This window comes from Paramisgurnus dabryanus, chromosome 24, assembly GCF_030506205.2.
Source record: "Paramisgurnus dabryanus chromosome 24, PD_genome_1.1, whole genome shotgun sequence".
NCBI lineage: Eukaryota > Metazoa > Chordata > Actinopteri > Cypriniformes > Cobitidae > Paramisgurnus > Paramisgurnus dabryanus.
The window spans coordinates 8,607,534-8,620,515 of NC_133360.1; the positions used below are offsets into that span (position 1 = coordinate 8,607,534).

Here is a 12,982-nt window from a genome sequence, read left to right on the forward strand (position 1 = left end):
TCTCTGTCTCTGTCCTTTCTTTCTTTCTTTCTTTCTTTCTTTCTTTCTTTTATTTATGTCTTTCTTTCCCTCTTTTCTCGCTCAATGTCTGCCCATTTTGTCTATCTCTGTCTTTCTTTCACTGTCTCTATGTCTGTTTCTGTCCTTTCTTTCTTTCTTCTTTCTTTCTTTCTTCTATATATGTCTTTCTTTCCCCTTCTTTCTCGCTTGATGTCTGCCCATTTTGTCTATTTCTGTCTTTCTTTCTCTTTCTCTTTCTCTTTCTCTGTCCTTTCTTTCTTTCTTTCTTTCTTTTCTTCTGTATATGTCTTTCTTTCCCTCCTTTTTCGCTCAATGTCTGCCCATTTTGTATATCTCTGTCTTTCTTTTGCTGTCTCTATCTCTGTCTTTTCTTTTTTTTATTACATTTTCTTTCTTTCTTTCTTTCTTTCTTTCTTTCTTTCTTTCTTTCTTTCTTTCTTTCTTTCTTTCTTTCTTTCCCTCTTTTCCTGTACGATGTCTGCCCATTTTGTCTATCTCTGTCTTTCTTTAGCTGTCGCTGTCTCTGTCCTTTCTTTCTTTCTTTCTTTCTTTCTTTCTTTCTTTCTTTCTTTCTTTCTTTCTTTCTTTCTTTCTTCCATCTATGTCTTTCTTTCCCCTTCTTTCTCGCTTGATGTCTGCCCATTTTGTCTATTTCTGTCTTTCTTTCTCTTTCTCTTTCTCTTTCTTTTTTCCTTCTATCTATGTTTTTCTTTTCCTCCTTTTTCGCTCAATGTCTGGCCATTTTGTCTATCTCTGTCTTTCTTTCGCTGTCTCTATCTCTGTCCTTTCTTTTTTTCCGTTTAATTTAATTTTTCTTTCCTTCTTGCTTGATCTCTGCCCATTTCTTTCTCTTCTCTCCTCCCCTCTTCTCTTTTCGTTCAATCTTTGCCCATTTTGTTTATCTCTGTATTTTTTTCTCTTAATCTAATACTGTCTCTTTTTGTATCTCTTTCTTTCTTTCTTCCTTGCTTACTTTCCCTCACTGTTTTTCTTTCCCTTTTTCACCCCCTCTCTCTCTTGCACACACACACGCACACACACACACACACACACACACACACACACACACACACACACACACACACACACACACACACACACACACACACACACACACACGTTCTGGTTTACATGTTTTTTGGGGACATTCCATAGACGTAATGCATTTTATTCTGTACAAACTGTATATTCTATTCCCCTTACCTGCCCCATTCCCTAACCCCAACCATCACAGGAAACTGTCTGATACCTTAGATTTTCAAGAAACATCATTCTGTTTGATTTATTAGCTTGTTTCCTCATGGGGACATCAAAATGTCCCCACAAGGTCACAAAAATACTGGTATTCCTATCTTTGTGGGGACAATTGGTCCCCCCAACGTGATAATTACCCGGCCACACACACACGCACACACACACACACACACACACACACACACACACGCACACACACACACACACACACACACACACACACACACACACACACACACTTTGTTCCCTGATGACTTGTTGATGGATTAAATGTATTATAAGTGTGTGACAGATTAGTATAATCTTCCTCGATTTCCTCCATAAGGTCAGTTTTTGCATCAGTACCTTCACACCTGTGTAATCTCCCTCCAGCCAACCTGATCTGATTATTAGACTTTAGTGTGTATTACTCATCTGAACACACACCTGCTCCTGTGCTCACTCTCTATTCATCATTTACTGAAATAACATTTCTCCTCTACAGATAAAATCTGCACATATCAACTAGCCAAAGAGTCTTAAAGTATACACTAGATATATGACTTTATTGAGGGGCATGTTGTCACACAGTGTGGGGTAAATTGTCACAATGAGAAATTTCCATTGAGCATAGCACTAATCTATATGTAAGATTGAGATAGGAAATACTAATAAACAGACATTTTTTATACATATAAAAAGAATAACAGTTATGAAACTGAAAAAAACATATTGTTTTGACTGCAACCAATGAAAATGAATGAACTGTTTAAAATGACAACATATAAAGAATGTGTGACAACTTGCCCCGCCATCTTTTTATGGGATGAAAAGATCAGCACCAATATAAACTTGGTTATTTATTTGGCAAAAAAATATACATTAGCATATTAGGGAATATTTTATTATACAAAGGTTTTTTTTAGAAAATCGTATAGGGGATAAAGCGTCGGCTACATTGACAGTCATTTCTTGCCAAGCCTCCTTAAATTCTTCCCATAGCTAAGTTTCCGGTTACACTCTAAGAATAACTTTCAATAAATCTTTAATAATATGGACATCACTTTTGGCCACTACTCTATGTATCAACTTCCTAAGGTAGTCGTTTTTAATAAAGGCCTGTAGAGGTCTCTCTACCTCTCTCAGTGCTGTTGAAAAGGGGCGGATCTCCAGATGTCTTCAAGGACTGCCATTGGTCTGCGAGGCGCATATATAAACCAAGGCACATACCTAAAAAGTGAGAGGGCTGGGATTGAAGCAGTAGAAGTTTATCGTTGCCGGACAGAGTCGAGGTCAGGAATTCACACCTATTCAAGAGTGATTATATTATACGTGCGCGTTCCGCGCGTCTTCTCCATCGTGCGCCTCCGTCGACCTTCGCGTAAAGACCATCAATGAAGGAGCGCAGATCTATCCAGAAACTGTCCCTACAGCCCGGTATGGATTCGAGTCAGAGCGTCAAATGCAAAATCGTGGTCGTGGGAGACAGTCAATGTGGGAAAACAGCTCTGCTCCACGTTTTTGCCAAGGACTGTTTTCCTGAGGTAAGAACGATGCATAATATACTAGACGCGCGTGCCAATGCGCTTCAAGGAATATATGTATTTAGTTAGATATATTAACACTGGAGTAACTCGATATACATTATAAACGCTTCTAAAAGACTAACTTGGCCCTGTTTGACATTTTCTCGTGATTTTTTTCCACACAGAATTATGTGCCCACTGTGTTTGAGAATTACACAGCAAGTTTTGAGATTGACAAACAGCGAATAGAGCTCAGCCTGTGGGATACCTCAGGTGAGTCTCGGATACATTAAACCTTTATACATGTTTGGACATGTCCTTGTGTTGCATTATGTAATAGAAACATATTGTATATTTAGATATTTAAAAGATTGTTGAGTGCATACTAGACACGACACAGTATTTCAACGCGATAATAGCATGTGAGTATGCATGCAATGCTATGCGTAATGCACATTACAGTATACACTAAAGTAATAGTGCAGTACAGGCAGATATACATTAATAAAGACGTAGTACCTTGCATATCTGATATATTAGATGTGTCTAGTATGCTAGGGTGTTACTGATATACAAAGTATGCATACTGTATACTTCTACCATACTACATGTATACAGTGTATTACATAGTGTAGATCAGTGTACATGTTGCTATTAAGTTACCAAAACTTTGTTTTGATCTTTACTTGCAGTGCATTATATTTTATTAGTATGCGTGTTCTTGGGATCGAACCCACAACCTTTGCGTTGCTAACACAACCGGTAGTTGTCAAAGTATGCAAATAAAATGTCTTTTCAAGCTGATTTGCAAGAGCACAAGCATCCACGCATGTTGTTTTCCACTCACGACACCGCAAAACGTTTCATCATTCCAGCGCACCGCCTTGTTTTGCATGACAATGATCCCTTAAATCTTACGTTAACGCCCGAGGGGGGAAATCTGGGTTTGTTTAAAAGCTCTTCTGAGCGCTTGAGCGATTTTAGTAGTTGAGTCACTTCAACAGCCTGCCAAATGTTCAATCACACACGCACACACCCATGTTAATACACTCTCCACCCGTCTGTGCAACATGATCCGCGGATAACTCACCTTTAAGGAATGTCAGGATGGCATAAATGATGTTTTGGATAAACAAACGAATCCGAAACGTTTACCGCTTGGGGTTTTCCGCTGTAATTCACACGTTTAGCAAAACCAAACAGCCGTGACCACACAGAGGCAAATGAGAGTGGGCTGTTGTTGAATGCAGGGTACCGGCCTGTTTCCAAACCTCGGATCAGACCTGCCGTCTGGAGGTAATCACAGGCCTAGTAATGCTACATGTAGCCAGACAGACCAAGATTGGGCCTTTAGATTAGCTGTTGTTGTTATCGACGGTAAATGCATTTGGATCTGGAACGGTGGGAAGTTTGGAGCTGTGTGTGGTCCTGAGATTATATACGTCGTTCTTGAGCTCATGCCTGTTATTGGTCAACCAGATCCACCAATTTTGCTATCCAACAGTTAAACCAGACCCAAACTAGCGCTAGCTATTAAATGTTGGTCTTTGGTTCAGTCCTAAATCTAGTGCTAGATCTACCCTGCTGGGAAGACAAGCATAGCTGGTGACAAGCATATGTTGTGGTCACCACCATGGCATGCTGGTGACCTCAATGGACTTCTTAAATGGCTTAATCAGCATGACTCCCGGCTTCACCATGTGCTCGACCTGGAGCCGTTTTCTGAATCAAGAGTCATTTTATCAATTTCCTCAGTTACTGCAAATTTACCATGGTTTTGCTACAGTAACGGTAGTTCAACCATGGTGTTTGTTGTACAATGGTTTCATAAAGGCTCATCAATGCACAAAAAAATCCACTTTTACTATAATAAAACGTAAGGAATGAAATGATGTGGTGGTTCTGTTTGGTTTGTGGTACAGATTAAGGATTTGTGATCTGATAGGATCTGTCTGCGGCGGGCGTCTTGCGGGCAGGGCGGCACGCCTGGTATCAGTGTTGTTTAGACGTGTAGTTAGTCGATTGTGTCATGACACGGGCTTCCAGACTGTTCTTTTATTATGGTGCAAGTTATTCTGTCGGAGCTGGACTCAAATGTATCCAAATCCCTTGTGGTGTTTCCTGTCAAATGCCTGGATCTAGGTTTTAACAGGATCCGGACACACCTGAGCACATAAGAGAGAGAGAACGAGACAGAGAGACACATACACACACACTTGATTACATTTTTGTGTCGTCTAATCCCCCCAATAAGTGTCCTTGAATTGTAGATGATTTGTATATGAGTCGCTATCAGAATAGATAGTTAGTTCTGTGTTTTTGTTCTGTGTTAACAGTTGCCGACCCCCGTCAGCCAATCAGCTATCATTGTTTACCAATCAGCTGTTGACTGATGAGGACATTCAGCCATTCAGCTGTCAATATCAGTCACCGATCCACCATTGAACCTATTGTAGTGTATTAACCGTCCACAGTTTATTCTGAAATCTTGTTCGAAACAAACATTTTTCGTGACCGTCGGCCATTATATCGTACGCCTATTTGTGTGCGAAGAAAGAACTTTGGCATGCATCGAAATGGCGACGCCAAAGCTCTCTTCATGAATGTTTCATTAGGGTCTTGTACCGTATGCCGACCCTAGGGGTTACTAAAGCCCCCATATTCGAAACACAAGCGTGTACGTGTGTGTATCGTACGTTACATGAAACAAAAGAGGCTGATACATCTTCCGACCACATGCTCTCTGATCTTCTCGATGGTCATGTGTATGTGTGCATTTCCCTTAATAGTCAGTTCTCCATGGATTCAAACCCTTCCCCCAGTGCCCCTCTTCAGACACTTATTGACCAGAAACCCCCTGCAGATGTGAAGCCGGGGTCTCGAAGGTTCCCTATCCACCAGTCAAACATGATCAATCAATATCACCCAAGGCTGAATTTAGCTCCTTTGTGCATCGTTTAGGATAATCGAATGGAAAATTTTCCAGTTTTTTGTTAGATTGTTTGACCCGCATTGATGGATATTTGGTCTCTAGATGTGGTCGTCAAGTAGATGTGGTTTCGATTGACTGGCTTTAAATGGGCATCTTTGATTAGCTGTTCCAGGGTGACCTTGTGGTCATTTGTTTGCTAAACCGAGTTAGATGCGATTGAGATTGAAGTTAAGAAGCCAGGATCGAAGCTTCTGTACGAAAATCGAATTGCGCATAACATAATTGTGATGCATTTAATTTTTGTGGTAACACTTTACAATAAGGTTCATTAGTTAACATTAGTAAACTTAACATGAACTAATAATGAACTGCACTTATACAGCATTTAATTGTTAATTTTAACAATTACTAATACCTTATTAAATTCTTGTTCACGTTAGTGAATGCACTGTGAACTAACATGAACAAACAATTAAAAGCTTATTAACTAACATTAACAAAAATGAATAAATACTTTAACAAATGTTTTGCTCATGGTTAGTTCATGTTCGTTAAAACATTAATGAATGTTAACTAATGAATGAAATTATTTAGTATTTATTTCAATAGTTAAATAAAATAATTACTAAACAATTTAGTTGTAAATCGATCAGGGTTTACGATGGGAATTTTAGTGGTTTTTAAAAAGTACAATCACGAAAATCAATGCGTAATTGCTGATTGCACAAATAGCTTTAAAGGTGCAGTGTGAACATTTTAGCTACCTCTAGTGGTGAGGTTGTGAATTGCAACCAACGGCTCAGTCCACTGCTCAGCCCCTGCTTTTAAAACGTATAGAGAAGCTACGGTAGCCACCACCGGAAAAACGTGTCATCGTCAGAGACAACTTAGTAAAAAAGTTAGTCCGTTAAGGGCTTCTGTAGAAACATGGCGGCACAAAATGGCGCCTATCTACCATGGCGATAGATAAAACGCCTCATTCTAAGGTAATAAAAACATAACGGTTCATTATTAAAAGGTCTTTATACACCCCTATATATAGTTTTGTATATATTTTTTTGCATTTCTGTCAAGAGATCCTTCTAAAAATGACACACTGCACCTTTAAAACTAAAATAAACAAAAATCGTACCTTGTTTTAAAAAAACATTGAAGTTGTAATTATTTATATTTAATTGTATTTATTGTCTGCATTCTGTAAAACCGTTGACTTTAAATCTTTGCTGTACGTTAAAAATGATTTGTTAAAAAGTGGCAGGAAGCTAATAGTAGTCTCTTTAAAGTCCTGACCTAAGACTTTGTTATCTAAACGTCCTAATCCGACCCTTGGCTATTATCAGCATGAGAGACCCCATTATCAGTTGACCCCCGAAAACAAAATCTTCCCGGGATTCGTAGAAAGGGCTCCTGCCGGGAGAGGCTCTCTACAGCGGTACTCAAGTATTCTTGCCCGGATCAAATTTCTAGGCTCAGCGATTTGGGCCCGCATGCCGTGCATTCCTGCGTGGAAAGGTTCGCTCTGATACTTCTCAAAGGAGCTATTGTGCGGCGGGCCGCCGGTGAAATAAACGCCCTGTGAACTGTAATGTTTCATACCTTGTTAGTTGGAGAGGAAATGAATTTTGGGAGGAACTTGTGACATGAATCGAGAAGAATTTGCTTCTCACCATTGATTTTTTTTTTCTCAGTAAGTTCGTAATTGTGTGCCTAATTTATCGTAATTATATTCATTAAATGTACTTTAGGGATGTTTAAGTGCCTGATCTCGTATTTTTAGATTTGAGTCAACAACACCAATGACCAAAAATTCGCCTGTATGTCTGTGCATGTGTGTGCTCGTGTTTTACGCGGCCACATGTTTAGGAAAGGAATTTTAACGCCGAGTGAATCCATCAGCTGTTGTGTGTCAGTAACCCACCCCCTTCCACACACAAACACACACACACACACACACTGTGTGAACTAAAGAATGTGTTGTGATGGCTACAAGTGTGTTTGTGTGTCAGTGCAGTTAGCTATTACTTAAATCCCATCCACACACACATTAGGGTTTCGGTTTTGTGAGTGTGTTTGTGTACAGGTGAGGTTGCGTTAAATAGTTAAGGACATTTACAATTTTGTTCGCAGTGTTGTGGGTTTTTATAAAAAATACTTTTGGTCTGTACTTTTTATGTGACGGGAATACTGTGTACGTACTGGAAATGCCTGGAGTTTCCAACTCAACATTTTTCCACTTAACATCTGGCATTGTGGATTATCATTGTGTGTCTCTCTCTCTCGCTCTCTCTAGCTCGCCCCCTCACTCTATCTCTTGATGTTTTTCTCAATTTCAATAACAAAACTCAAAATAATTATATTTGTCCCTTTATGTCCAAGAAAAAATTCCTTAAAGGGATATTTCACCCAAAAATGAAAATTCTGTCATTTTCTCATCCTTATGTTGTTACAAACCTGTATGAATTTTTTTTTTTTTGATGAACACAAAAGAAGATATTTTGATAAATGATGGTAAGCACACAGTTAACCATTGGCTTCCATAGTAGGAAAAACAAATTCGATGGAATTCAATGGGTACCGCCAACTGTGTGCTTAGTACCATCATTTATCCAAATATCTTCATAATTTATAGCAATACTTACAAAATATTTGTTTTCCAACTATGGAAGTCAATGGTTATGGCAGCTGTGTGCTTACCATCATTTACCAAAATATCTGTTTTTGTGTTCATAAAAATAAAAAAATACAGGCTTGTAACAAGGCAGAATTTTTATTTTTGGGTGAACTATCCCTTTAAAGAGACAAACAAAATAATCTTAGATTTTTGAAAATTACTTTAATGTTTTTTTTATAATATTACCAAAGCATTAAACAGAAAAACAAGCAATGACAACCCTACTAAAAAGGCAATAGAAAACATCACAGAAATTCTATTGGATTTAATGGTTTTATTGGGAATTTTTTGGTTGTAATAAAAACAACAACAAAAAAGATGGTCTCTGCTGGTATGTGTTGGGTTCAATTGGTGGGATTGTTAAATGCTACTGGAACGTGTCCCAAAACGCACTACACACTTTTGTAGTGGTTTTAATAGTCAAAGCTAACGGTTCCTAATGGTATTTTAATGGAAACCAATGGAATTTATGTGGCGGTTTCTATTGTTTTTCTATTGTAGGGAAGAAATCCACAATATCACAATAACAAAATTTTTCCATGTTTATGTGCTATAATTGGGTCCCCAGTGCTTTTATCAACCTACAAATGTGAAAAAGATCAACCCAGTAACTTAGTTTTGGTAAACCATTTTCCACAAGCATGTGAAAAAATAGGTCATTGAAATTTGGCTGGTGATGTCAGAAGGGGATAATACCGCCCCTTAATCTGCACTATCCAACCACGGCACTGCCATTTTAGTGCAGAGATCAGCTCATTTGCATGTTAAAGGACACACCCAAAACAGCACATTTTTCTCATACCTACAAAGTGGCAATTTTAACATGTTATGATAAATTATCGACATGATATTTTGAGCTAGAACTTCACATATGTACTCCGGGAACACCAAAGATTTATTTACAAAACAATAAATAAATATAAAAATAAAATTTATATAAAATATATATATATTTTATTTTTATATTTATTTATTGTTTTTATATTTAATAATTTATATATTTTTATTTATCAGTTGACTTACTTTGGACATGACAGTATGTACAAATTTTTTCCTATTCTCTCCTGCTCGCTCGCTTCTCTCTCTCTCTCTCTCTCTCTCTCTCTCTCTCTCTCTCTCTCTCTCTCTCTCTCTCTCTCTCTCTCTCTCTCTCTCTCTCTCTCTCTCTCTCTCTCTCTCTCTCTCTCTCTCTCTCTCTCTCTCTCTCTCTCTCTCTCTCTCTCTTCTCTTCTTTTCCTTCTCATAAACACCAACCCTGTCTTGGAATTTGGTACGTTATAAACTTGTTTATCCTGTGTGCTTTGCACGTTCCTTGTCTGCTCGAGTTAACAGCGGGTGAAACGATTCATCCTGTCGTTATAAATCATGACTTTTTCCATCTTCACAGAGGACTCCGAAATTCTCCAGAGGTTCAGAAAGGGAGGGGATGATTCCTGAGGATTCGTCATATAACACCATTATAATTGCTCATGTTCAGGGTCAAGATAGAAAGTTGGAATTTCTAGATGAATAAATGTGAAATTTTGTGTCATCCGGTTGTATTGTCTTCTGTCACGGGCCATTAACCAACACCTTACCAACCGTCTACCGTAGCAACATACTTGCAAATCCCGTTTCAAACGCTTTCTCATACTTACTGTAATTCACAGGCTTAGGGTGGCCATTCGTGCCAGTTCCGCCGGACACGTCCCGAACATGTTTTCGTGTTCGTTCTCCGGAAGTCGCGTTGCTCGACCGCATACGTCATCGAGGTTCTCACATTTCAGTTAAAAATGTATATTTATTTATTGTAAGACATACAATCATTGTAGTTTCATTCTTACCTTGAAATGTAACGGTTGCTTTTCTAGAATTAAACCCGAAATATTAAACCTTGATGATGTATGCGGTCGACTAACGCGACTTCCGGGGAATGAACCCCGAAAACATGTTCGGGATGTGTCCGGTGGAACTGGCACGAATGGCCACCCTACACAGGCTACTGCTGCTCAAATATTAGCATTAGCATCACAAAGGTCGAGGGTTCGATTCAGGGAACGGCATACGGATAAAACGTATAACTTCAAATCACTTTGGGTAAAAGCATCTTTCGCATGCATACATTTATGTTAACTGAGATTTCATTTTAAAATCTTGACAGAGTATGAATATGTAAAAATTTCATGGTTCGTGTGTCGGCAGAAGAGCTTCATCGGTTTAAGAATTCATGAAACCTCTCTGAAAGAAACTCAAATGAGGTTAAGTGACTTTTTTTAAACTCTGTCCTCCATTTCTGTTTCACAGGCTCCCCTTATTATGACAACGTCAGACCTCTTTCGTACCCCGATTCGGACGCCGTCATCATATGCTTCGACATCAGCCGACCAGAGACTCTGGACAGCGTTTTAAAAAAAGTAAGTCATAACCCAATGCCATATTGTTTTCGACAAGAACCCAAACAGCAGACGACTTGGGCCCGGAGTCGTCTACTGAATTGACGCTTGGATTTAGTACTATAATATATATTTAGTGAAGGGATATCACCTTTAGTATATAAATTGGGTTGCAGAGAATAGGGGATTGACATTGAATTGTGGCCTGAGACCGATCCGCTGCTTCCCGGCAGACTAATTGCCCTTTTAAATGCCTTTTACATGATTCAGAGATACTCATTCAGTCTCTTTGTGATCTCTCCGTTTCTTGTCGAGTCCCAGTGAAGTCGTCCTTTGTTTGGGAGGTTTGAATATCATCTAGGTTTTCAATTCGGGGTCAGGTGTCTGGAACAGCCCACTGGGTTAGTTGGCCCCTATTAGGAGTATTACGCATAACTACAGCATGTGAGTAGAAGTTAGGCCTGTGGTTTATCTTCAGGTTACAAGGCTGAGAATCTGAAACCGTATCCCTGTTCCTGAAAATCCCAGTGCTTCCGAGGTCCCCCGAGACTCAGAGGTGAGCACAAAGGATCATGGGAACGAAAGATTATAGGGTGTCCGTGTTCCCGTGCGAACAATCGTGCGACTGTGTCGCGCCCGCCCGGATATTGCAGATCACGGCATTAATCTGTGCACGCAGAGATTAAATCCCATGAATCACAGAAGCAGCTTTGTTTGGGAAAGAAAGGAATGCAGATCACCTGTAACGTTGTGAGGAAAGATAAACACAGTACTGGAAGTACAGTTTGGGGGCACACCTGTAGGATGAAATGTTTATACTGTCATGCATGTTGGATAAAAAAAGATGAGATGGAACGAGATACGGCGAGAATGTAAACAGGAAGATGTTCTTGTCTAAACTAAATCCAGTCAGTTTATTCTTGTGTTTGGTCTCTTTGTCTCGCAGTGGAAAGGGGAGATCCAGGAATTTTGTCCCAACACAAAAATGCTGCTCGTCGGATGCAAGTCGGACCTTAGGACGGACCTGACGACTTTAGTCGAACTGTCCAATCACAGGCAGACGCCCGTGTCATACGATCAGGTGGGTGGATTTTATTGGATAAACGAATTTAGACATTTCATTGGATGAGTCACGTAACTTTTTTAATTTTTTTAATTGGTTTATCTAATTTGCCTCATTATCGGTCATCCATTTACTTTGTTAATTACATTTATTAGCACTTTTAAGATGCTTTGGATTACAAATTTAGAAATTTTATGCATAAAACATCTGTGCAGTTTATTAGACGTAAAACTAAATTAAAATTTTGATTTATTAATTAATATATTTAAATAGCTGCTTAGTCCGTGAATCATTCACTTGGTTGTAAGTTGCTGTCCGATTTTATAAAATTTTGATCAGCTTGGTGTTACTGTGTACGTTTTAATTTGTATTTACTTGACTGGTACGATTGTGTCTACTAACAATTTTTTTAACATAATTTTTTTTATTATAATTATTTTATTTAATTAATTTTTTCTCTGTCTTATTCAGGGTTCAGCCATGGCCAAGCAGATATCAGCGCCTTACATCGAATGCTCGGCGGTGCAGTCGGAGAACAGCGTGCGGGACATTTTCCACATGGCGACATTGGCGTGCGTAAACAAGAACAACAAAAACATCAAACGCAACAAATCGGCACGCTCCACCAAACGCATCTCGCACATGCCCGTGCGACCGGACCTGGCCGCCGTGGCGACAGACCTGCGCAAGGACAAAGCGAAGAGCTGCACGGTCATGTAAAATGAGCTCGGTGGGGGGGACAGATGCATTGTGGGAATCAGTGAGGGCGGACTGTGGAAGGTTATCTGCTTCCAAACACAAAGCAGAAGCGGAGAGAGAGAGGAAAAGGAGCGCTGGGTCTCCGAAGTCCCTGAAGTTCTCTCGAATTACGGAGTTCCGGAATAACGGTATGGCCCCACCCACCCCTCCCTAACGTATTCGATCAGCAGGAGGATGTCACCGCCCTCTCGGCCAATGGGAGCTCTTCCGGCTCCTGGAAGTGAAGCTGCTTCCTCTGGAGGTTTCCTCCTGGAAGCTCACCGGACTTTGCCTGCAGGAAGGACTTGAGGAAGTTGAATCACATAACCATTGAATCCAGATTTCCGCTGAGCTTCGGCGCACTGCTATTTTTAAAACGCTCTTAGTGAAGATGCACATTTTTTTTGTGGTGGTGAAGGAAATGTT

At 39.6% G+C, this 12,982-nt stretch overlaps 1 protein-coding gene across 1 annotated transcript; it reads left to right on the top strand.

Moving 5' to 3' along the window:
* Positions 1–2,476: 2,476 nt before the first annotated feature.
* On the top strand, positions 2,477–12,732 carry rnd3a (Rho family GTPase 3a). Its single transcript, XM_065244593.1, has 5 exons — positions 2,477–2,798; positions 2,966–3,053; positions 10,667–10,776; positions 11,702–11,836; positions 12,290–12,732. The coding sequence occupies exons 1-5, from the start codon at positions 2,649–2,651 to the stop codon at positions 12,536–12,538; spliced, it is 732 nt and encodes a 243-aa protein (XP_065100665.1). The 5' UTR covers positions 2,477–2,648; the 3' UTR covers positions 12,539–12,732.
* The last annotated feature ends 250 nt before the right edge of the window (positions 12,733–12,982 follow it).

Excerpts from the sequence above, each read along its gene's own strand:
- rnd3a (XM_065244593.1), top strand. The coding sequence starts at position 2,649 with ATGAAGGAGCGCAGATCTATCCAGAAACTGTCCCTACAGCCCGGTATG. Across the intron at positions 2,799-2,965 it reads CCAAGGACTGTTTTCCTGAG|AATTATGTGCCCACTGTGTT; the intron begins GTAAGAACGATG and ends TTTTCCACACAG. Across the intron at positions 10,777-11,701 it reads TGGACAGCGTTTTAAAAAAA|TGGAAAGGGGAGATCCAGGA; the intron begins GTAAGTCATAAC and ends TTTGTCTCGCAG.